The following is a 24,777-nucleotide window of genomic DNA, read 5'->3' as shown; positions in this document are numbered from 1 at the left end:
TTTAAGGCCTTAATGCCACAAATCCAGAGTTCGCATGTTTTGGGAGAGGGGTGTCCAGGGTTGGAATGTTCTGGGAGGACAGACGTGGGAAGTTTTAGGTCTCTGTAGATTCCTTTTAGGAACCTCTGGGGCTATATTTCAGCTTGTTTGGCTCAGCTGTAAAAGGCGTCCTGGGAGGTCAGCAGATGAGCTTTGAGAATTTACAAAACAAAAGAGAAAGAGATAAAACACCACCCTGTGTGGGGCTTGACCTTTGGAATGGCATCCAGAGCTGGGGAGACCAACCTGCCTACTGCTGGCAAGTCAGGACCCTTCCTTTCTGCCAGCTCAGCTGTTGTTGGGGGCCATGATCTCGGGCAAACCATTTCCCCTCTCTGGGTCTCAGGGTCCCCAGATAAGGTGGGGGTTAGGCCTACCAGGCTTCAAATGATGGGATTCCATGTGGACAGCAAGGTGGGGGGGCTCTAATGTGTCGCTCCTGGCCAATCCCAGCCTTTGCATCTGTGTGCACTGTTTGTCTTCCCTTAGAATTAACTAACTCGTAGGAATGTTACTGATAATTACCCTTCTCTCTGTTTTTATTGTTACTTGAAGATGCTCACTAAGTATTTGGAGAATGAGGCCTGGCAGATGTCTGCGACTTGGAGGGTCAGATTCAGTATTGGATTGAGCTCAGAGCTGGTTTCTTGTGGGGCCTTGGTGCCTGCTGTGGGCACTGGGCCTGTGCGTTATGGAGCATTCTGCCTCCTCCCCTGGCTCTTCTGGGGCAGGCGCTCAAACCCCTGGCCTGCTCCTGGGAGGAGTGGCTGCTGAGACCTGCACTGTTCACATCCTCAGCAGATGGAGCAGCCTGGGGGCACCAGCCTGAAGCTGCCCAGAGGCAGGGAGGGGGGGCTCCAGAAGCGAGGGTGCAATGGATGGCTCGCTGAGGAGCCCACAGCTGCAGTGTCCAGCACAGCACCCCAAGCAGGAGACATTTAATGACCACGAGCATCAGGCATCGCTCTAATCCTTCGAGGCCCATCTCAGAGTGCACCTCTTCTTCTTTTTTTTTTTTAATTTTAATTTTATTTTTTTAAGATTTTATTTATTTGCGAGAGAGAGAACGAGAGACAGAGAGCATGAGAGGGAGGAGGGTCAGAGGGAGAAGCAGACTCCCTGCCGAGCAGGGAGCCCGATGCGGAACTCGATCCCGGGACTCTGGGATCATGACCTGAGCCGAAGGCAGTCGCTTAACCAACTGAGCCACCCAGGCGCCCTGGAGTGCACCTCTTCTATGCAAAACTCTGTGCAAGCCAAAAAAAGGAAAAAAGGGAGGAAAAGCAACCCCTCCTTAGTCCTCAGCTTGACCGGAACTCTTCTCGGACTCACATAGTTCAGACCAGCTAGCCTATGATTCTCCACTGTCTTGTATTTAATAATTTCAGGGCTTTTTCAGTGGGTTCCCAGAGAGGATATGCTCCCTCCAGGGCTTCATGTCCCCTGCCTGTAGGAGAAGCAAGGGAGCCTCTTACAGAAGTACTGAGGCGGGGTGCGTCCATGGATTTGGCAATGACTCATGTTCACTCCCCACCACCCAGCCGCCCCCGAGCCCTGAGAGGCCTGACTTGTGTGTCCTGCCCACAGCTCCCTCTTCTCTACCCGTTCCGTTGTTCCCAGTATGTGTCTTTTCATTGCGCCACACGCTCAGCTTTTTCTTGCCTCTGCTGGCTTTTTTTTTTTTTAAAGATTTTTATTTATTTATTTGTCAGAGAGAGAGAGAGAGCACAAGCAGGGGGAGCAGCAGAGGGAGAGGGAGAATCAGGCTCCTCACTGAGCAAGGAGCCCGATGTGGGACTCGATCCCAGAACCCTGGGATTATGACCTGAGACAAAGGCAGACGCTTAACGACTGAGCCACCCAGGTGTCCCCTCTGCTGGCTTCTTGATGGAAGTTTCACACGGAGATTTCCTCTCTTGCATCTGCTCTAGGAAGCTACGCTCTCCGCTTCTGCCTGGCAGAATAGTTACTCTGTTGGTGCACTCCAGCATGGCTGTGGTCATTGGGGATTCTCCTGTGAACTTACTACACAGCTCCACAGACTTTAAGGGGCAGTCCCAGGCCAGGCCCCCCAGATGTTTTTGAGTCTCCCCAGTGCCCTCGGGCTTGGTGGCTAAGAGCGAGTCCCATCAGACAGGACGATCCGGGATTGGCCACAGAGCCAGGCCGTGAGTCTGGCATCCGGGCAGCCATCATCTTGGCATGACCACCACTAGCATTTTTTTTTTTTTTAAGATTTTTTTATTTATTCATTCCAGACACAGAGATACAGAGAGAGAGAGAGAACATGAGTAGGGGGAGAAGCAGAGGGAGGGGGAGAAGCAGGCCCCCCGCCGAGCAGGGAGCCTGATGTGGGGCTCGATCCCAGGACCCTGGGATCATGACCTGAGCCGAAGGCAGACGCTTAACCATCTGAGCCACCCAGGTGCCTCATCCCACTAGCATTTTAATGGAATGACATATCCATTACACATCCTCTGCATGTTTTATTTTTTTTTTAAGATGTATTTGAGAGACAGTGAGCACGCAGAGGGGGAGGGGCAGAGGGAGAGAGTCTTCAAGCAGACTCCCCGCTGAGCTCAGAGCCTGCCCAGGGTTCTATCCCATGACCCTGAGATCAGGACCTGAGCTGAAACCAGGAGTCAGATGTGTAATCCACGGCACCACCGAGGCGCCCCTGCATATGTATTTTAAAACCTAGTTATTTTTTTTTTTTTTAAGATTTTATTTATTTGACAGAGAGAGACAGCGAGAGTAGGAACACAAGCAGGGGGAGTGGGAGAGAGAGGAGCAGGCTTCCTGCTGAGGAGGGAGCCTGATGTGGGGCTCGATCCTGGGATCATGACCCGAGCCGAAGGCAGATGCCCAACGACTGAGCCACCCAGGCGCCCCTTAAAACCTAGTTATAAGGCAGTGTACAATAGCTTATAGTGGTTCTTGTCTCTTTATAGTTAACATTTCTGGCTTATGGGTATTTCTCTTTTCACCCTCTACTATGTCCTAGAGAAAACTTGGAGTCGCTTCGTACCCCTGTAGAGAATTCTTCCTCCTGTGTGTTCTAAAACTGTCATTTAGAGAGCTTAAAGGGGCTAAAGATGACCATGTCCTTCATAACTTGGCTTGACCTCACTTGACATCATCCCTCCAGCTGGAGGTCTTGTTCTCTCCACTGCCATGTCCAGTGAGAACAGAGTGGTGGGTCCAGGCTCAGGTACGGGAGCTCACATCCGTGATGGACACACAGCAGCCTGCAGAACAGAATTCTCCTCCCTGGCAGATCGCCCTGGCTCAGGGCTGGGTAGATGTGCACCTTGTCAGGCTCGAGCTGTATCCAGGGACCAGACGCAGGCTGGGGAATGACCCGGGCAGACAGTCGGTGCATGACCAGGCTGGGGTGCTGCTCGTCGCAGGATGCTGCTGGTTCTCCCTAGAGATGCAGGCCTACCTAGAGCCCTGGGGGATGGTCGGACTGGGGTCCTGGCTCCCACATCCCATTGTTTCCCAGCCCCAGGCCCACGGTCAGAGCAGGCACAGATCTAAAGACTAGCTGGGCTGTGAGTTCATCTGTACTGTGGGCCTCAGCTCCTGGTGACTTTGCTTCTTCTTGCAACCTAGAAATGCAGTGGGACTTCGTGTGTGTGTGCGCGCGCCCATGTGTGTGAATAACCAGCATAGCTTGCTCCTTGCTCGCGGTATCAGCATGTTCCCTCATTCTGTAGTTCCTGATCTCATCTTGTCTGATATCTAAAAAGGCTCCTGAGAAACTGCATGTTCAAAGCACAAGTCTGGCTTTTACTTCCGTCAGAGTTCCTTGTTTCTACAACTGCTTCGGGCCCCTCGAATGTTGTCTGCGGGCACCCTTCTCATTCGTTTCCTTTGCTCTAACTTACTGGAACACGGCAAACGGTGGGGAGGGCGGATGTTGTGGTGCCTGGGCAGACAGGGCCTTGTCTCCAGCACTGGCCATGCTCCCGAAGAGTTTTGCCTCCGTCAGATGCTTGTTCCTTTACTGAGGCTCTCACGTGAGAGGCACTGGGGCGTACGGGGAGTCCAAGGCAGCGTTCCTGTCCCCAAAGAAGCAAGGCTAGGGCCCAGGACACGGATCTCCCATGTGTCTTTGCTCTGTCTCTGTCCCAGCTGCTCCCCACAGCCGCCCTCAGGCCGCACTGGTTCTGGCCCCATCAGTCGAGGTCAGGAAAGGGTGGCAGGATGTGAGCAGCTCCCTGCAGCCCTTGCTCTGTGGGCATCTGGGGCCTCTGAAATAAATAGGGTCTGGAGTGGAGAAGAGGAGCCCCACGGGCTCCAAGTGTCCCCGAAGGTGAAGGGTGGGCAGTTCCATGGTTGCTGACTCATCCCTGCTGCCCCAGACTCTGTCCCTGGCCCCTTCTCCCTGCGCCCTGAGCCGGCAGGGGCGGGGGCTGGCGCAGGGCCCGGAGCCTCAAGGGGCCTTGACGGGTGCAGCTCAGAGCGGGTCTAACGCTGGGCTCCCTGGCTCGGGGGCTTTGCTTCTGCTGTTTTTCACTGCAGAGAAATAAGGAGCAGTGTCCTTGGCCAGAGGGACTTCCAAATACCTGCACTGGGACTGGCATTGGCCAGCAGGTGAAAGAGAGTTTTGTCCCCCACCTGCAGTCCGAGGTTTCTTTACTGCTGGCTCCTTCTCTCCCTCTCTTCCCAGGAGGCGAGGAGGACCAAGAGGGCCCGACTTTGCTGAGAGAAGCATCTGTGAGATGCTGAGTGAGAAAGGGGCTGGGACAGCACAGACCTGTGGTGCCACCTAGGGGACAAGTGTCCCCGGTCTCGCGGCTGGTGCACACAGACTCCTCATTGCAAGTCAACCCGATTAATAAAACCCCGGATTCACTTTAAGAATAAAAAATGGGGGCGCCTGGGTGGCTCAGTTGGTTAAGCGACTGCCTTCGGCTCAGATCATGACCCTGGAGTCCCAGGATCGAGTCCCGCATCGGGATCCCTGCTCAGCAGGGAGTCTGTTTCTCCCTCTGACCCTCCCCCCTCTCCTGCTCTCTCTCTCTCAAATAAATAAATAAATAAATCTTTAAAAAAAAAAAAAGAGAATAAAAAATGGGGGGGAGGGGCACGCCTGGCTGGCTCAGTGAGTTAAGCGTCTGCCTTCAGCTCAGGTCATGATCCCCGGGTCCTCGGATTGAGCCCCATGTTGGGATCCCTGCTCAGAGGGAAGTCTGCTTCTCCCTCTGCTCCCTGCACTGCCCCCCCACCCCGTCATTCTCTCTCTCCCTCAAAGGAAAAAAAAAAAAAAAGGGAATAAAAAAAGAGATGAAGAGAAAGGGAAAGGGGAGTCATTGTTCACTTCATGAAAATAATTTCAATTATTTCTCATTTACAAAGGCATTCCTTTTAGAGTACCTTTAAAAATGTATGCTCCCATCCTACATTTTAGTGATAATTGATTTAGTAAAAAATCTACAATTTTTTTCCATGAAGGTAGAAGAGATAGCACTTATTATGTAGAGTGAGGAAAAACTATACAAGAATTGGATCAGTCTTCCGAAAGGCAATGCAGATATCCTTGGTTTTATATATTATTCTCATTCTTATTTAAATTTTTCTTTAAGTCATGAAAATGAAAACCAAGGAGTGTTAATAGAAGGAAAAATTGTTCTTCTCTTGTTTGGATCCATCTAGGGTAGAGGCCACTAATTCTTGATCAAGTCCCACTTAAATGCCAATGACTTAGAGATATGGCTCTGTCCCACACGCCAGACTCCTTCCCCCAGGTGCCCGCCCAGCGTCTCCGCTTGGATGCCTGAACCAAACTACTGAACCTCCCCTGGCCTGCTCCACCTGCAGCTTTCCCATCCCTGTGGCTAAGAAGCCCAGGAATCATCCTTAACTCCTTTCTCTCCCAACCAACAGCCAAGCCAGGAGGAAATCTCAAATTTCCATCTTCAGAATATAAGCAGTGTCTGGCAAGTTCTCACTGCCCTGTTGCTGCCTCTAGGTCTGAGACAGTGCCGTTTCTTGACCTGGATTACCACGGTAGCATCCTGACCGGCCTCCCTGCTTCCCACGTTGTCCCTCCACAGTTCATTTCAACAGGGCAGACCGAGGCATCCTTCTTGTAAGTCAGGTGATGTCTCTCTTTGACTCAAAAGCCTGCAGTGGGTCCATTTTACTCAGAATAAAAGCCAAAGTCCCTACAATGGCTTCTCAGGCCCCACATGATATGCACCCAGGTACTTCTCTGGCTCATCTCCAACCCTTCTCCATCTTGCTCCCTCTGCTCCAGTCACACTGGCTCTTTGCACACCAAGTGCACTCCTGCTTTAGGACCTACTCTCCTCCCAGATTCTGCATGGCCAATGATCACCTCCTTTAAGTATTTGCTCAACTGTCAGGAGAGTGAGGTGTCTACCCTGACCAAATCCAACAATCCATACTGAAACAGTATTTGCTCAGTTTTCTTGAACTTGAGGTGGTCATTGACATGTACTTTGGTTAATTAAAAGTAGGGCGCCTCTATGTCAGTTTACACTTGTTGCCCCAGGGTTCTAGTAATAGCATCCCCTTCTCTTCCCAATAATCAATATATCATTTATTAGTATCAAGACTAAGTTCAATAATTTGCTCCTTGGACATTTATCTCAGAATGGATTACGAACATCACTTAACAAAGTTAAACTGGTTTTCAAATTTAAAAGAATAATACAAGACAATTCAACTACACCAAGAAATAAACAATTCAACTTAAAAAACGGGAGAGGGACTTAAAATAAGACATTTCTTCAAAAAAAGATGTAGGAATGGCCAATACGCACGGGCAAAGATGCTCGACATCGCTGATCATTAAGGAAATGCGACTCAAAACCACAGTGCGGTACCCCTCACGCCCATGAGGATGGCTAGTCTAAAAAACAAACAGAAAATAGCAAGTATCAGTGCAGGATGTGGAAAAATTGGAACCCCTTGTACAAGGTTGATGAGAGTGTAAAATGGCACAGCTGCTATGGAAAACTGGCAAGTCCTAGAAATATTACAATCAGAGTTACCGTAGGATCCAGCAATTCCACTTTCGGGTACATGCCCAAAAGAACTGAAAGCAGGGCCGTGAATAGATAATTGTCCCCCCTTGTTTATAGTAGAATTCTTCACAAAAGCAACCCAAGTGTCCACGGATGGATGGAAGGATAAACAAACGCGGTCTATACATACAATGGGATATTCTTCTGTCTTAGAAAAGAAGGCAGTGCTGACATGTGATAGGACATGGGTGAACCCTGAGGGCTCGATGCTGGGTGAGATAATCCAGGCACAGGATAGCTCCTGTATGATTCGCTTTCTGTGAGGGGCCTGGAGTGGTCAGATTCTTAGTGGCAGGAAGGAGAATGGTGCTTGCCGGCGTGGGGGTGGGGGGCAGCAGGGAGGGGGGCAGGAGAGTCCGTGTTGAACGGGGGCAATGTCTCAGCTCTGCAAGACAGAGTCCCGGAGATGGAGGCGACCGGCAGTTGCACAACAGTGGGAAATGTATTTAAGCCACTTAAAAATGGTGAAGATGGTAAATTTTATGGTATGTGTATTTTTCCTCAATTAAAAGATTTTTAAAAATCCAAGAAATGACAGGAAAGGATCAGCTGAAGTTAAAGCAGTATTTATTCCATTTTTCTTGCAATCATATTAATCTAAGGCATACGTGGTAATTACATGGCAAGAGAATACAATTTCTTTTAAGGCCTCTGTAGTTGGATTTTTGTGCAGAAATACATCTTTGCCTCATTATCCCTTAATCACACTCAGACACTTGCAGTAGAGGGCACGTCTGGTTTTGCAGCTGCTCCGAAGGCCACCTGCTTTGCTGTGGCCTGACCCAGCACAGTACGAGGGGACCTCGCTGGGCCCCCTGCCCCTCAGGCCATGCTCTCGATGATAACGGCAATGCCTTGGCCACCTCCAATGCAAGCTGATCCAACAGCGTATTTCCCGCCCCGACGCCTAGAAGAGAAAGCAGTGGCTGAAATCTACTCAAATAAAAAACGGAGCTAATTAGAAAATTAACGACACAGAAGTAATAATGGTCACATCTGCATTATTCATTCTCATTCAGCTCAGCGTCTCAATCTTTTCCCCAATCCTCAATCTTGGTTTATAGTCACAACACAAGGAATTCAGAAAACTGAATATATTTATTAAGAGAAAGTAGTAACACAGAAGAGAGAGGCTGAAACAGATCTAGAAGCTGAGGTGTGTTGTGAGAAAGGAGAGAGGCCAGGTTGTCATGGGGATAAAAAGGAAGCTGAAGAAGGGGGAGTGAGCGGCCAGCCTCTTTGATTTTTATATAGATTCCGATTTTCATGGCACCTTAGTGGAACTGCAGTCAGTGAAGTTTGCCCATGTGAACGGGTAGGTGATTTGGAAGCATTTCATGTCCCTTTCATAAAAATTAGACTCCTCTAGACCACGGTCTATTCTCGCTCCTCAATCCGAGAGAAAAGCACCTGGGAACTTTTTGGCGCACATCACTCATTTCAACTCCGTGAATTATTAAATGAAGGGCGCCTGGGTGGCTCAGTCAGTTAAGCCTCTGCCTTCAGCTCAGGTCATGATCCCGGGGTCCTGGGATCGAGTCCCACGTCGGGCTCCCTGCTCAGCGGGGAGTCCGCTTCTCCCTCTCCCTCTGCCTGCCACTCCCCCTGCTTGTGTTCTCTGTCAAATAAATAAATAAAATCTTAAATTAAAAAAAAAAATGGGGCGCGTGGGTGGCTCAGATGGTTAAGCGTCTGCCTTCGGCTCAGGTCATGATCCCAGGGTCCTGGGATCGAGTCCCGCATCGGGCTCCCTGCTGGGCGGGGAGCCTGCTTCTCCCTCTGTTTCTCTCTCTCTTTCTATCATGAATAAATAAATAAAATCTTAAAAAAAAAAAAAAAAGAAATGAAATGAATTCCATTTACCTTAACCTAATAGGAGCCAGAGTGACTTTTCTGGCCTGACGTATTTGGTTTTGTTTGCTTCTTCCTAATAGAGCAAAATGGTCCAAAATACACTGTACCAGAAGGAGGAGCTCTTGTATCAAAACTGAGAAGTATCAGACACGCAGAAGGGCTCTTCTGGAACCCGGGCACAAGTGACGGAAACACTTAGCTCAGACCCAAACTAGCAGTTTGCTCAGGTTTCTTAAATGACAGCATCCAGCTCAGAATCCTCCCAATATTTTGTTTGTTCTCCTAAAGAATTGTATCTCGGGGCGCCTGGGTGGCTCAGTCGTTAAGCGTCTGCCTTCCGCTCAGGTCATGATCCCAGGGTGCTGGGATCGAGCCCCACATTGGGCTCCCTGTTCCCTCTCTCGCTGTCTCTCTCTGTCAAATAAATAAATAAAATCTTAAAAAAAATAAAATAAAATAAAGAACCGTATCTCACTCTTGTCGCTGGCACTGGAGCGTAAGCACACCACGACGACCGAAGTCCTCAGTAGGGCTGACTGCTGTGCACCAGTGCCAGGTGGTGGGAGGGGGTGGGGATGGGGCAGGAGGGGGAGGAGGCAGGCAGTCCTGGCGGCAGGGCGACAGTGCTGGGGAGGGGCCAGAGGCTCAGTGAGCACACGGCAAACACGAGGAAGCGTGCACATCCCAAGTGCAACTCCACTAGCAAGTCAACCGAGTCATCTATAAGGTCAGCCCAAAAGGGGTGCCCCCAAGTAACTTGTTCCTGGTGAGAAGCAGTACAGGGGGATATGAGCAAGAATGGAAAATGCTGGACTGTTCTGAGGAAACCCAAATCCATGCGTTTTTACCCAAGACGGCAAATATGAAATGCAACAATTTCTAGTAAATACCTTAACTCGTGAACCAGGTGCGCCGTAATTCTTGTTCCAGATCCTCCCAGGGGATGACCCAAAGCAATGGCTCCACCATTCACATTGGTTTTACTTCGGTCAAGATCCAAACTCTTCTCGACTGCTAAGTATTGAGGAGCGAAAGCTTCATTCACCTAAAAATCATCAAAACACAGATAAAAATCCTTGTTCATAAGTTGATTTTTACTGAGAATTGTCCAGTCCTACTGATGACTACTTTTGCTCTTTTTCTCCTATTTAAACTACCTGATGATGTTATTTCAATTTATCTTCAACCACTCTTTGTAAAGATAACAGGTTTGAAAATGGGTGTATTTAAGTCAACTGCATCCCTTGGAGAAAAGAAATCCTCAGCAATGTTATAAATGGGTACCTAGTAGAGACAGTGGGAGGTGGCCTACGGGTTCTGGAGCCAGAGGGATGGCTCAAATCTTGGCTGTATGCATGTTCTTTAAGCTCTTGACACTCGAGGTTCCTTCAATAGTAAAATGTGACTGTAGTACATCCTAGGAGTTATTGTCAAGGTTAAATGAAATCATGGGTATTAAGTGTCCGGTGTATTTCCCGACACATACCAACCATTCAGTAGATGGTTGCTCCTAGTATTATTATTATTATTAATATTATTATTATTATTACTACTACTATTATTATTATTTCCCAGTACTACTAGCCTTTCTTCTAAGAAGAAACTGACACACAACCAAGGATAAACCTTCAGAACCAGATACATAGAGGAATGGTTACCGTGCTGAAATTTGGCAGATCTGAAAAGTATCATATTGTATTTACTTAACAAGGTTGGCTATGAGAATTACCTTCCTTCAAGTTCATAGCACTATAGTTTCATATGATCTTAGCTAGAAAATTTTATAGGTAAGAAAATTGATTTTTTTTTTATGATTTTATTTATTTATTCGAGAGAGAGAGAGCACGAGAGGGGAGAGGGTCAGAAGGAGAAGCAGACTCCCCACTGAGCTGGGAGCCCGATGCGGGACTCCGGGACCGTGACCCAAGCCAAAGGCAGCCACCCAACCAACTGAGCCATCCAGGCACCCAAGAAAACTGATGTTAAGAAAGGTAACTTTTACAGAGTCGAGATCAAAATCCAGCCTTGTGTTCTTTCCTACTGTATTTTGTGTTTTTCCAAGATGGTGCTTTGTTTGTCCTTAGGTCCTACATTATTTTTCCATTTTATATGGTCATGTTTAAGGCGGTACTAAGAGACCTGGAATATGAACTAGCAAAACTAGGTTTTTGAACTGAGGAAAAACTACCACACGGTAATCAAAAGTCCCAAAGACAATCATATCAAGGTACTGAGAGCTATGTCCTTGAGTACATACACATCTATAAATGATTATGAACAGCTTTGCAGAGCTGACATATTTAAACAGAGTTTTAAGTGTGAAATCTAGAGTCAGAAATTCAGGGACATTATTTGCTAATATAAGTATGATAATTAGGCAGCCCCTTTGAGGGTCTAAGCATGGAAAAAGAGCTATAAGGATAAGCTGTCTGTCTAAAACCATGGTTTCCTGGGGGCGCCTGGGTGGCTCAGTCATTAAGCGTCTGCCTTCGGCTCAGGTCATGATCCCAGGGTCCTGGGATCGAGCCCCGCATCGGGCTCCCTGCTCAGCGGGAAGCCTGCTTCTCCCTCTCCCCTTGCTTATGTTCCCTCTCTTGTTGCCTGTCACTCTCTCTCTCTGTGTCAAAATAAATAAATAAAATCTTTAAAAAATAAAACCATGGTTTCCTCTTTGAGAGATTACCACAGAGGAGATCACACCTGTGCCGAGTGAGAAGCCCTCTTCTCTACCAATTTAAATAAAGAGATTTCCTTTGTTATATTAGTGATTTCCCAATGTCAAGTAGCATTATGTTTAATTATGTAAAATTTTTAAATCGTCCCCAAATGTAAAATGTATATTATTTATTTCTCACCCACCTTATATAATATTCAATTCAATTCAACAGGCACATAGGTAGTCTAAAATGCAATATTCTTATAAGGTTCTAAAAAGTTTCGAGGAATTCATATTTTAGCAGGAGAAATCAGACTGTTTTAATTCTTCGAATATACATGAAGCATTTTAATCAGGTAGAGAAAAGTACTGACCCACAGCACGTAACAAAATTAATACTTAGATGCACATCATTTGGAAAGGCACGGAAACAAAAAAAAAGCTGCAAGATACCAAATTAAAGCCATTTATGCTATAGAAATGGCTTATTCATGTAAAATAGTGTAACACTTACCTCTACCAAATCCATGTCCTTCAGACTCTGTCCTGTTTTCTTCAGTACCCCATTGATGGCAGGGACAGGACCTATATAAGAACAAAATCAGTTTCATCTTATATTAAGTATCAAATTTCTCCTTCCTTACTAAACAGGTAAGGAAGAAATAATGTAACCGTTATTAGTAGCCACAAATCTTACTACCTTGATAGCACATTATTCAAAGATGTGACAATAAAAAAACAGAAAACAGCCAAAGTGAAAAGCTGGTTGTGCAAAACTGTAAATGAGCGGCTCACATGGAAAGTTCTACCGGAAATGTAAGAGTTCAGAGAGCCAAAGGAGTCCTCTATGGGGTTTTGCAGTCATTTACAGATCATGCTTCATACCAAAAATCAAGTCAGACTGAGGGCTCTCCTGGGACACAAATCACATGCATTCCTAGTAGAGAAGTGGCTGTGGCCACTTTCTAAATTTTCAGGTCCATCGGGACAAAAGGCAGCAGCATCTCCACATGGGCACAGCGAGGCAGGAAGCCACAAGGCACTTCAGGGAAAAGATACCGGAAGCAAAGAAGTGTTTATGGTGACAATGGTAGGCAGATTTTAAACAAAACAAAACCCCCACTGCAGAAATGCAAATCTACCTAATAAGACTTCCGAAACTTCAGCTCCCAACTTACTGATGATCACCGATGACAGTTTAATGCTGCTCAAAATTTTTAAGTATATTGGTATTTTTTCCCAAAAGGTAAAAAAACTGGCTGAAGATTATCTACTTCACTATCTATTCTTAGAGAATGAAATTGCCATAAATGTCTAAAAAATATATGTGTTACTTTCTATTGAATTTAAGTAGTCAAATATTCTGCAACAAGTTTCAAAAATATGCCTAAAGTAATAGGGGAAATCGGTCTTTACAAGAAAAGCATAATGCAATCTAAATACAATGTACTTTGTCACCTAGTTAAAATGTTCTTTGGACAACAGTCTGCTTACTGGTGGAGGGCATCCAGTTAGCCCTTTTCAATCTGGCTACCGATTTAACATAGAACCTAGTTCCAGATTCTCTTTGTATGTCTAAGGCACAAAAATAGGATAGAGAGTCAACAGCAGAGCATCGGTTAGTTGGCATGGTCAGGGGATGAAGTATCCTATAGGGATCGAAGTATCCTACAGGGATCAAAAATACACAGAATTAAAAGCCGAGGGTGTCAACTACACTCTACACAACTCCTTGTCTTCATATCCATAGTACGCATGACTCAAGGGCATTCTTGTTAACTTAGAATCGTTACAGTCAATTGTTACAATACACTGGGCCACAACCTGAGTTTTAAAGGATTGTTCCCATAACATTTTTACTGGGACTCAGAAAGTTATAGTATTTTTGTTGGGAAAAGGAGACCTCATTTCTAGTCCTACCACTAATAGCTATGTGAGCTTGGGCACCTTTTTTGGGCTTAAGCTTCTCATCAGAAGTGGCTTGAACTGATTTTTAACCATTGGAATCCTTTCTACAAATAAAGCCCAGTAAAAGATAAAACCAGAGCTGCTACAGCTGCAGAGGTTTGAAGTTTCACCCACCACTGCCACCACTGGGGAGTTCCAGGGAGCGCTGTCTTTCCATTTGCGTCCTTCCTGGGAGCCATTACTAGTCTCAAGTCCCAGCTTTCCTCCCTTTTCTGGGTCAGCAGTCACTCTTGCAAGGCTAAGGATTGCTTGCTGTTGGATAACTACATAACCAAGGAAACTATTCTTAGAAATTGGATTGATGAATCAATCCCCACCACTCAACAACCACTCTCCCTTGTTTTCATTTGGGGCACTCCATGTAGTTACCTTGTTTAATCCTATACAACAACCGACAGACAGCTGTCTAGGTGAAGGGACATCTGACACTGAGACATTTGGCATTTATGGCTCTGTTCAACCATGAGGGAAAAAAAAAAACAATCCTTCCACCACAGTGGTGTTCACTGTACTACAGGGCCAACATCCAGACCCTGGAAGAGAAGGAAGGAAAGCTACATTTTCTTTGCTCACTATGTTAATGTATCAGAACCTATTCAGCGAGGTTAAACTGAAAGAGAACTATAAAATAACTACTTACCTATATCAGATAAATTTGATTGATCATCAAAACCATCCAAATACACTTAAAAAAACCCATATTCTCCAGGCTTTACCCTGGAGCTACTGAAACAAAATCTTTTGGGGTGGGGTGATGGGTAGAGTCTGATGATCATTTGGGGTCTGGGAAACCACTGTTCTAGACACTGAAGTGATAAATGCCCTACCAATAGACAGACGTTTAATTTTTTAAGCTACCTTCCGTCTCTAAAACAAAAGCCATGTTTTACCAATAGCGAGTAGCTAAAAGCTAATAAGCTTTTAAGGCTGAAACACAGAAAAAATTGACTTTTAACGGATGGTTACATAGCTTGCAGTTTTGGTTAAAGTAATCTCAAACACAGTGAAAGTAACACAGTATGGACATGGCAGCAAATATGGTTGGGTATTAACTTAGTCCCAAATGAGCACACGTGGTATTACTTGAGGAGAACCTTGAGGCGTACACTGAAGGATCTCTGAGAACACAGGTCAGCAACAGGTCATCTCCCTTCTACCTTGGGACCTACTTCAAAACCCAATTAGTTAGTTGGAAAAGGCCTAACTAAGCTCATAGAAAAATCTCTAGACCCATCGAGAATCTGAATCTAGCCCTAGGGTATGCTTTTCTTTGGGGTATGAGGGTATAGGTGGGATAGGATAAAACCTCTCGGCACTAATATTTTTGTAAGTGAGACTCCTCATCAATTCTGTTTCCTGGAGAATGATGACAGAAATTATTAAAATTCAGCATCATCTGAGGTTCTTAGGAGTGCAACCAGCAAAAAGCTCTTTGTTCTAATTCATATTTTTCAAGCCAAGAAAGACTAGCCCTTGAACAACACAAGTTTGAACTGAACAGGTCCACTTACATGCAGATTTTCTTGATAAATACAGTACAGTACTATAAATGTATTTTCTTACAGTTTTCTTAATAACATTTCCTTTTCTCCAGTTTACTGTAAGAATATAGTACATATATAACATACAAAATATGTGTTAAAAGCTTATGTTATGGGTAGGGCTTCTGGGCAACAGTAGGCTATTAGTAGTTATGTTTTGGGGGAAGCAACAGTTATACTTGGATTTCAACTGCATGACGGTTGGCACCCCTAGCCTCCATATTGTTCAAGGGTCAATTATACACATTTGTAGGGAGTTCTCCTGCTAATCTTTGCCAATTGAGATACACTATAATTCTTCATTTTCCTATTACGCCACAGCTGAGCCAGGTGGGCATGACTGACTTCCGGGACAACACGGTAAGAAGAGCACTTGAATTAGAGAGGCCCGGTTCCCCTTCTGCCTCCATCACTTACTTGTCTGGAACTTGACAAGTCAACCTCCTTAAGCCTCCATTTTCTCCTTCACAAAGGGGTTGTGGGAAAGGGAAATGAGACACACCAGACCCCGCACGCAGAACACCCAGCATTCAGCCATCTCTGTTTGGCCCCAGGATCTCTCCTTGCCTGTTCTCTCATCTGGTCAGCACCTTGTAACTCTTCTGTTATACACTGGGGTCCAGTTTTAAATATCTCAAATGGACAGTGAGACGCGATTACTACCCACGAGCAGTTTACACGGTCTTGGTTTTCCTATTGTGCCGGGCACAGGTTTTCTAGATTTGCTTAAATGACTGATTACCAGTTTCCTTTTCCCCACAAGTGACCTTGATTTGGCTACCGTTTCAGGTATCTGAAGGCCAAAGATTTCTCTCTAGAAACTAACAGAACCAGTTTGTTTCACTACAAACTTACCAATACCCATGATAGAAGGATCACATCCGGACACAAAGTAGCCCACAATTCTTGCCAGTGGTGTGAAGTTATGTTTTTTAACAGCATCTTCACTAGCTATTATAACAGCTCCAGCACCATCAGATACCCCCTGGGAAACAAAAACAGAAGATTAACTAGAGGGCAGAAGGCCCCAGTTAATCAAGGTTTGGATTAATGGGGGTAGAGTTAGGACTGTGGTAGTGCGGAAGAAGCAGCGCCGCCGTCTGGGCTACCACCAATGCCGGTATTGCTCCGGTGGGTCAGACGCTGTTTGAGGCACAGGGTCCAGCCTCACCAAGGGAAACCAGGAAATAATGTCCAGGAAAAGCTTATGTCCAGATGTGGGGCGATGTAAGAAATCTGATGAGTTGTATGCATCAGAAAAACCAACCAACCAAACCCTGAAAACTGAAATAATAACCAAGTAGATTTCCTTCTAGATTCCTCATAATATTCAGAACAGACTAAGAAACTGGAAGAGTATTATATGGGAGTTAAAATATGTTGTTTGGCTGAGGGTTGTTGGAGTGGGGGGTGGGGTGGGAGGGATGGGGTGACTGGGTGATAGACACTGGGGAGGGTATGTGCTCTGGTAAGCGCTGTGAATTGTGCAGGACTGTTGAATCTCAGATCTGTACCTCTGAAACAAATAATGCAATATATGTTAAGAAAAAAAAAAAAGAAGAAGAAGAAGAAGGTAGCGGGAGGGGAAGAATGAAGCGGGGGAAATCGGAGGGGTAGACGAACCATGAGAGACGATGGACTCTGAAAAACAAACAGGGTTCTAGAGGGGAGGGGGGTGGAAGGATGGGTTAGCCTGGTGGTGGGTATTGAGGAGGGCACATTCTGCATGGAGCACTGGGTGCTGTGCACAAACAATGAATCATGGAACACTTCATCTAGAACTAATGATGTAATGTATGGGGATTAACATAAGAATAAAAAAAAATATTTTGTTTGGGACTATGACAACCCCAATTAACAGAATATGAACACTGCCAGGTTAAGCTAAATAGCCAGACTAGCCTGGGAAGTGGCCAAAAGATACCACGTGACTACTTTGCACCGAACGCGTCAGCAAGAGTCCGAGATGATCTGTGGCGCCACCTACCGAGGCGTTCCCTGCGGTCACAGTTCCTTCTTTCTTGAATACTGGGGGGAGTTTATTTAACTGCTCCAGGGTTGTTTGGGGCCGAGCATGCTCATCCACCTGCATTGTCTGTTTCCCCTTTTTCGTCTTCACCTCAATTGGTACCATCTCATTATTAAAGTAGCCAGCATCATTAGCTGAAATAGGAGAAAGACCATCATAAGAATGGGAGAAAAAGAAGATACACGAAACAAAATCAAACACATCCTTCTCAATTTAATTTCCGCTCTACCCTTTCCTCACAGGCTACTTTAATATAAGCCTTTGTTACATGTACAGCTTACACTGCCTGTTGGAGGACTTAATATACTGCCATAAATCTATGCAAATGCATTCTGCATCTTAAAATTTTAATTTTGATCTTTTATACTACAATTTTTTTTTTACAAGGTATCACTAGACTATTAGCAGTCCCTGTCCATTACAGATATAATAGCACGAGGTAAAATTTAATGTCTCCTTTAAACTTCTCTGGGTGAGAGAAGTAATTTAAATGTTACCAAGTTGTACAATGACAACGTACTGTACACTTAAAATTTGTTAAGGGTCGGTAGGGTTGATGTTAAGTGTCTTTACCAAGGTAAGAAAAAAGAAGTTGTCTCTAAAAGAAGTTACTGATCCTGGGGCGCCTGGGTGGCTCAGTTGTTAAGCGTCTGCCTTCGGCTCAGGTCATGATCCCAGGGTCCTGGGATTGAGCCCCGCATCGGGCTCCCTGCTCCGTGGGAAGCCTGCTTCTCCCTCTCCCACTCCCCCTGCTTGTGTTCCTGCTCTCACTATCTCTGTCAAATGAATAAAATCTTTAAAAAAAAAAAAAGTTGGGCGCCTGGGTGGCTCAGTTGGTTGGGCGACTGCCTTCGGCTCAGGTCATGATCCTGGAGTCCCGGGATCGAGTCCCGCATTGGGCTCCCTGCTCGGCAGGGAGTCTGCTTCTCCCTCTGACCCTTCCCCCTCTCATGCTCTCTATCTCATTCTCTCTCAAATAAATAAATAAAATCTTTAAAAAAATAAAATAAAATAAAAAAATAAAAAAAAAAAGTTACCGATCTAGGTCACCAAGGGATCTATGACTGAAATTTAAGACAAGCAACCCGAAGAAATTCTGTGAGCGATTGCGGACACAGCTCTAAGTGAACCAGCTGACCTACTTCCATCCCCACAGACTAGAATGGACTACAGTAATCCACCGCTTCAGAAACCGGATACGCCGGGAGTAAGACCACCTTCCTTCTGATATCCCTTTACAACAGGCTACACACTTCCCTTATCTGGTTTTCACAACTCTTAGGGCAACAGGGGAGGCAAATCTTTTTTCTCTCTATTGTACAGATGCCCAGTGAATAAGTAACTTGGCTGAGGTCGGATAACTTGTATGCGGCAAAGACAGAAACAGAACCCATGACTCTTGGCCTCGGGAGCAGCACCTTCCCACTTTACATGTGTAACTGAAAAATACAGAGCATGAACTGGCTGGCTTCGGCTCCGTCCCACTTCTCCCTCTGAAACGCTAAGATGGACTTTATTCTCACTGTTCCAAGTATTTAATGCCCCTAAAGAAGAGTTGCTGCTCGTTTTTAATGGTTTCATTTAAAAAATCTTTTTCAGGAGACTAGTAAGTGTCTTCAACTCACCATACTGTCATGTTACCCACTTTGGACTGGTCTGACAGTAGTGTGGGGTGTTACGCCAAGGGCACCTGGGCTCTGGCCGCGGACAGTTCCGAGTCTTCGAGTCAGGGCGCAATGATTCTCAGGAATGGGAGCAGGTAGGCACAAAAGAATACCCAATGGGTCCTTTCCCAACATACCATCCCCTCCTTGTGAACAGGATATGCCTCAGGGAGGAGGACACCCGCTCTGTCCCAGCAGCCCCTGCGAGCCATCGCCTCTCACAGTCTAACAGAGTCCTCGGAGTAGTCTCCTACTGACGTCAGAACAGGTTCAGGACTCAAGTGGCCAGATAAGGTCAATTAACAAGGCCACTTTTTAAGTAGTATTACTGTATTTCAAAAGAGAAATTTTGCAATCATGAACAGAATATCTACTCATATAAAAACAAAGGAATGGTGAAAAAAATGTGATTTTCAAAAGGTAAATTTATGACCATTATAATCTGAAAACGACAAAAATATCTTTTTTTTTAATTTTATATTTTTTAAAGATTTTATTTATTTATTCATGAGAGACAGAGAGAGAGAGAAGCAGAGGGAGAAGCAGGCTCCCAAGGAGCAGGGAGCCCGATGCGGGACTCGATCCCAGGACCCTGGGATCATGACCTGAGCCGAAGGCAGACGCTTAACCATCTGAGCCACCCAGGCGCCCAGAAAAATATCTTTTTTTAAACCGAGGTATAGGGCGCCTGGGTGGCTCAGTCGTTAAGCATCTGCCTTCGGCTCAGGTCATGATCCCGGGGTCCTGGGATCGAGCCCCGCATCGGGCTCCCTGCTCCGCGGGAAGCCTGCTTCTCCCTCTCCCTCTGCCCCTGCTTGTGTTCCCTCTCTCTGTCAAATAAATAAATAAAATCTTTAAAAAAAAAAAAAATCTCTAAACCGAGGTATAACAGACATATTAGCTTCAGGTATACAACATAAGGATTCGATCTTTGTGTACACAGGATTGCACGACGACCACTGCGTAAGTCTAGTTAATATCTGTCCCCATACATAGCTGCAAAAAACGTTTTTTCTTGTGATGAGAACTTTTAAGATCTACTCTAGTAGCGACTTCACACATGCGCTACAGTGTTCTGTAACTATGGTCACCATGCTGTACATTACATCCCCGGGACTGATTTTAGAACCTTTATTTTAGGACTTATTTTATTTTTATAACTTTTGACTCCCTCCACCCATTTCATACACACACACCTCCCGCCCCAGTTTTCTTCTGTAGATATTTCTAACGTCTAATCTCACTGACCAGCTTTCCACCTCTGCTGTGACTGCAGGGCGTACTTGTCACAGTCTTCTCTGCTTATATTATGTTTTGCAGCAAGATTCTCTGCAGTGATTCCCATGGGGAGTTGGACATGCTCATCTGTTAATCCTGACCACAAAGCATCTTCCAGCTATTAAAAGACATGAATAATAAAGTGATTAAAGCATATCTTCTGAAAGCAATATGCTATAATATCTTTACATTTAAATAATAGCTCCAATAAATGAAAGTAAAATTAGATTTTCTGATAGCATTTACTATTACCACTACTCATCTTTGGTTCTGGGACATTTTAAAAAACACCCAATGCACATGTTCTCCTCTCTCTCTTAACTGTGGAGCTCTAAAGAGAGGCGACAGCACTAAATGTGCAGGGAGAGGACACAGAAGTTTTCCTACAATATAAAACGAGACCCCCGGGGCTCCTGGGTGGCTCGGTCGGTTAAGCATCTGCCTTTGGCTCGGGTCATGATCTCAGGGTCCTGGGATCGAGCCCCACATCAGGCTCCTTGCTGAGCGGGGAGTCTGCTTCTCCCTCTCACTCTCCCTCTGCGCTCTCTCGCAAATAAATAAAATCTTAAAAAAAAGAAAAGAGGGGCGCCTGGGTGGCTCAGTTGGTTAAGCGACTGCCTTCGGCTCAGGTCATGATCCTGGAGTCCCTGGATCAAGTCCCACATCGGGCTCCCTGCTCCTTGGGAGCCTGCTTCTGCCTCTGACCCTCCCCCCTCTCATGTGCTCTCTCTCTCTCTCATTCTCTCTGTCTCAAATAAATAAATAAAATCTTAAAAAAAAAAAAAGAAAAGAAACCCCAAAGGCTACGTTTTGTAAGACTAACACGGGGCCCTCACGCAATGTTTCCCTGTGGCCACCTCTGTGAACCAGGATTCTGAGCTCGGCAGCGGGAGTGTGCGTGAGCTCCTTCAGCAACAGAACAGCTGGTTCCGTCGACTACCGTGAGGAACCCCGTACACGTTCCTCGAAGAACAGAAGAGTTGTTACTTATTATCCAGTGAATCTCTGGTAAGTGTGCCCCTTCTGTGTCCTCTCCACTGTCTCATCACCTTCAAGTCACCGACCTGTCTTTCCCAAGGTGTTCTCAAATATACTTGGTGTCTAAAAGACTCTCTCATACTTTCTAAGTCTTATTCTTTCCAACTTTCAAAAAGGCCAGGGGACAAACTGGGTGAACAGTGTAAACCAGTCAACGCTGTTGGGAAATGCTAACAACAGAGAATGTCATCAGCCCTTTCACATGGGAGCGACAGCACCCTAGTGTTTGGTATCAATATTGTCATACCCTTGTCATTCCCTCTCAAAGATGTGAAGATCAGTTTTCGTCGGACTGATCTGGGACAATTTCGTCTATATTCAAAGAGAATGTTTAAAAAAAATAAAAAATAAAAAATAAAAATAAAGCCCCAAAAACCAACCGAACAAACAAAAAAAACCAAAGAGAACGTTTTCCGTGATGACGATATCTATTCAATGAAGACTGCTCCAGGAATAAAACTTCCATAAATCATGGTAAAGATTAAATTATTGGGTTTATCATTTATTCAGTAGAGAAATTAATTACTTCAACCTCTGCCTATCTTTTTATCTGGCTCTTCCCTTCATCTGTCTCCCCAGGTATTAATTCCATGACCAGAGGTGTGCTGAGATAAAGTCTATTTGGATTTTTTAAATGTGGGTCAAAATGTCAAAACTAAAAACCAAACTGGGGTTTTGAAAGTTTACAAATTTCAAGTCATTTGTATCTTGTAACGAAATTCATTTCAAAATTTGTTTTCTTGGGGCGCCTGGGTGGCTCAGTCGTTAAGCGTCTGCCTTCAGCTCAGGTCATGATCCCAGGGTCCTGGGATCGAGCCCTGCTTCGGGCTCCCGGCTCGGCAGGAAGCCTGCTTCTCCCTCTCCCACTCCCCCTGCTTGTGTTCCCTCTCTCACTGTTTCTCTCTCTGTCAAAATAAATAAATAAAATCTTTAAAAAAAAAACCAAAAAACCACAAAATTTGTTTTCTCTCTCCCAAAATGGTGTTATTAAAATTATTAGCATAAAAGCATGACAAATAATTTTTCAACATTTGAATGGTTCCAACCTTGAGATCTGATCCAAACTTGGTTCCAAAACGTATGTTTCTGACATAGTAGGGAGACTGGCTCATGTTTTCAGTTCCTCCACACAAGACAACTTCAGCATCTTTAACACAAATTTCCTATTTGAAAACGAATGAGCAAGAACAACAAAAAACCTTTTATTGTAACAGAGGTACATGTTCAGCAGTAAACTAATAGTACATGTAATGATTTACACTCTCAAAAGGAAATACTTGTCAAGTAATTGTAAAGTGAATGCTCCAGCATCCATTCCCAAGATACAAGGGGGAAAAAACCTAACAGACTTCAATTGTGGGTGCACAAGTGACAAATTCTACCTACATTTTGGCAAGGAATGATAATTCTTACCCTCAACATAAATCTTGAAAATCAGCGGAGATATTAATGCCTGGCATAATATACAGATTGTTAGCTGAGGATAAAGAATAAATCCTTTAAGAAGATGGAAGTAGAATTTATCCCATTAATGGAGGAGTCTGAAGCAGACCACAGACTTACAAGAACTGGGTTAATCGAGGAGGCTCATAAAGAGAAAGCCATTTCATCCTTCTCACGCTTTCCACTATTTGCATTTCTCAGAAAAGAAGCAAGTAACAAGCCTCCAGAGCCCAGTGTTCTCAGTGACTTCTAGGAAAATCAGGACCACTGTTTCAGATATATCTTTATAGAAATAAATTAACATGAAAGTAATTTATCCATTACAATATGTCCATGTCCTTCATTCTGTAAAGAAATGAAGATCTGGACAAATAAAATTGGATTTCAGTGTATCCCTTTTCCCTGTGCTCAAGGGAACAAATGTATTTGCCCAAGTATCCATCCCTTAAAAAAGTGGCGCGAGCCAAGCTACTCATGCTGTTTGACAAAGTCCAAGTATGGGGGACGATCCTGAAAACAGGAGACTCCACAGCTGGCTCCTGCTATTCTCTTTCATTTTGTTTATGGGAATCTTTATAATTGTGGGACTATTTCTGGGGTTTCATGATAAAGTGACTGCTCATCTTAGTTACTCCTATCTAAGCAATCATAATGAAACTAATTCCACAAAGAATTAGTTTCTATAGAACAAAATAACAAGACGGTCACGCTCTGTCTAGCACCTTTCTCCTTGCATACTGTTTTTTAGTTTTAGCGAAAGCCAATAAGCAGAAATCAGTAAAGGTCATGTTAATCATTACAAAGGAAAAATGAAAGAAGGCTATGGCTGTAATCCAGAAAATGATCTAAGATTTGGAAAAACAAAAATATCCTAGCATATAAATAAAGTTCCTCCGAGGCTGTCAGGAGGTGACGCTTGCAACCTGATCCTGTGTCTGTGTCTCCTCATTTGCCGATGCCGTCCTTTCCTACAAGAGACCCACCCCGGCTGGAGCTGGACTCCGGCAAAAAGGGAATACATTTCTTTTTTTTTTGATTCATTAAAATATTTATTGAGCAGCTAGGGAGATACAAAGGTGATTAAAACATCGTCAAAGAGGTGAGGCAAATGCATGCATCACAGAAAGCCAAGTGTAGGGGGTCACTGAATCACAGCAGTCAAAAGAAAAGTGCTTTAGGAGATCAAGAATGACACTGCTTCCAGAAAAGGAATACATCCCCTAAATCCTCCAACTCTCTTCCTAGCCTTATAGTCTTTATTCAGTTTCACACTGCCTGACAGGGAACTCTCACAGTCCTGGGTTCAAGTTCTGCCTCTATAACTTAAGTCACCTTACTGATCAGTTTCCTTGCCTGTTAAATGGGAATAGGGATAGTTCCTGCCTCCCTGGATGGTTGTGAAGATTAAGTGAGATACTGAATGTAAATCTAGCATAGGTCGCGCACATAGGAAGAACTCGATAAAAATGACACTTGTGATTAGCTTTTAAAAAAATTTGTGATACAATATACATAACTTAAAATTTACCATTGTAACCAATTTTAAGTGTACAGTTCATTAAGTACTTCACATTGCTGTGTGACCAACCACCACTCATCTCCAGACATCTTTTTGGCTTTGCAAGCTGAAACTCAGTACCCATTAAACATGAATTCCTCATTCTCTCCTCCCCCAGCCCCAGCCACCACCATCCTACTTTCTGTCTCTATGAATCTGACTACTCATATAAGTGAAATCATACAGTGTTTGTCCTTTTGTGACTCCCTTATTCCATTTAGCATGTCTTTCAAAGATCCGTGAATAGCTTTTAAGAAACTATTTTCTTCCTGTGAATACTTTTCCAAGAAAAATCAAATACTGACCTTCGCTAATAAAGCACCATAAAAGCCTACAGTGTTATACTGAAGTGGGGCATTTCCTCCAATAGCTTTTAACGTATTTTCAGAGAAGTAATAAAATTTTGCCCATACCTGACATCCACTCACAATGGACTGGAAACCAGAGCCACAGAGTCGGTTAACAGTGAAAGCTGGGATCTCTTTTGGGACACCAACACGCAAACCAACATGCCGGGCCAAATATGCAGCATCTGAAGAACTCTGGAATGGAGGGAAAAGAAAAAGAATGTCCTCTATATATCTTAGCAGTAAGAAGGACAAAATATACGGAAATGTGGGCAATCTATCAAAAATGATAAACTATATGGCT

At 44.7% G+C, this 24,777-nt stretch overlaps 1 protein-coding gene across 1 annotated transcript in view; it reads right to left on the bottom strand.

Annotated features, from left to right (window-relative positions):
* Positions 1-7,647: 7,647 nt before the first annotated feature.
* The window catches only part of ACAA2 (acetyl-CoA acyltransferase 2), a 33,806-nt gene continuing 16,676 nt past the window's right edge, over positions 7,648-24,777 (bottom strand). The window contains exons 3-10 of the mRNA XM_045886736.3: positions 24,540-24,668; positions 22,172-22,288; positions 20,058-20,205; positions 17,104-17,279; positions 15,972-16,101; positions 12,122-12,192; positions 9,842-9,996; positions 7,648-8,004 (exon numbers count right to left, since the gene is read on the bottom strand). Coding sequence (XP_045742692.1) covers positions 7,920-8,004; positions 9,842-9,996; positions 12,122-12,192; positions 15,972-16,101; positions 17,104-17,279; positions 20,058-20,205; positions 22,172-22,288; positions 24,540-24,668 — 1,011 coding nt within the window. The 3' untranslated portion in view covers positions 7,648-7,919. The remainder of the gene's footprint in view (positions 8,005-9,841; positions 9,997-12,121; positions 12,193-15,971; positions 16,102-17,103; positions 17,280-20,057; positions 20,206-22,171; positions 22,289-24,539; positions 24,669-24,777) is intronic.

Source organism: Mirounga angustirostris, unplaced genomic scaffold (genome assembly GCF_029215605.1).
Source record: "Mirounga angustirostris isolate CCGP_5_RB_7025 unplaced genomic scaffold, mMirAng1.0.hap1 SCAF_14, whole genome shotgun sequence".
NCBI classification, from domain to species: Eukaryota; Metazoa; Chordata; class Mammalia; order Carnivora; family Phocidae; genus Mirounga; species Mirounga angustirostris.
This window is presented reverse-complemented; position numbering and strand designations above follow the sequence as displayed.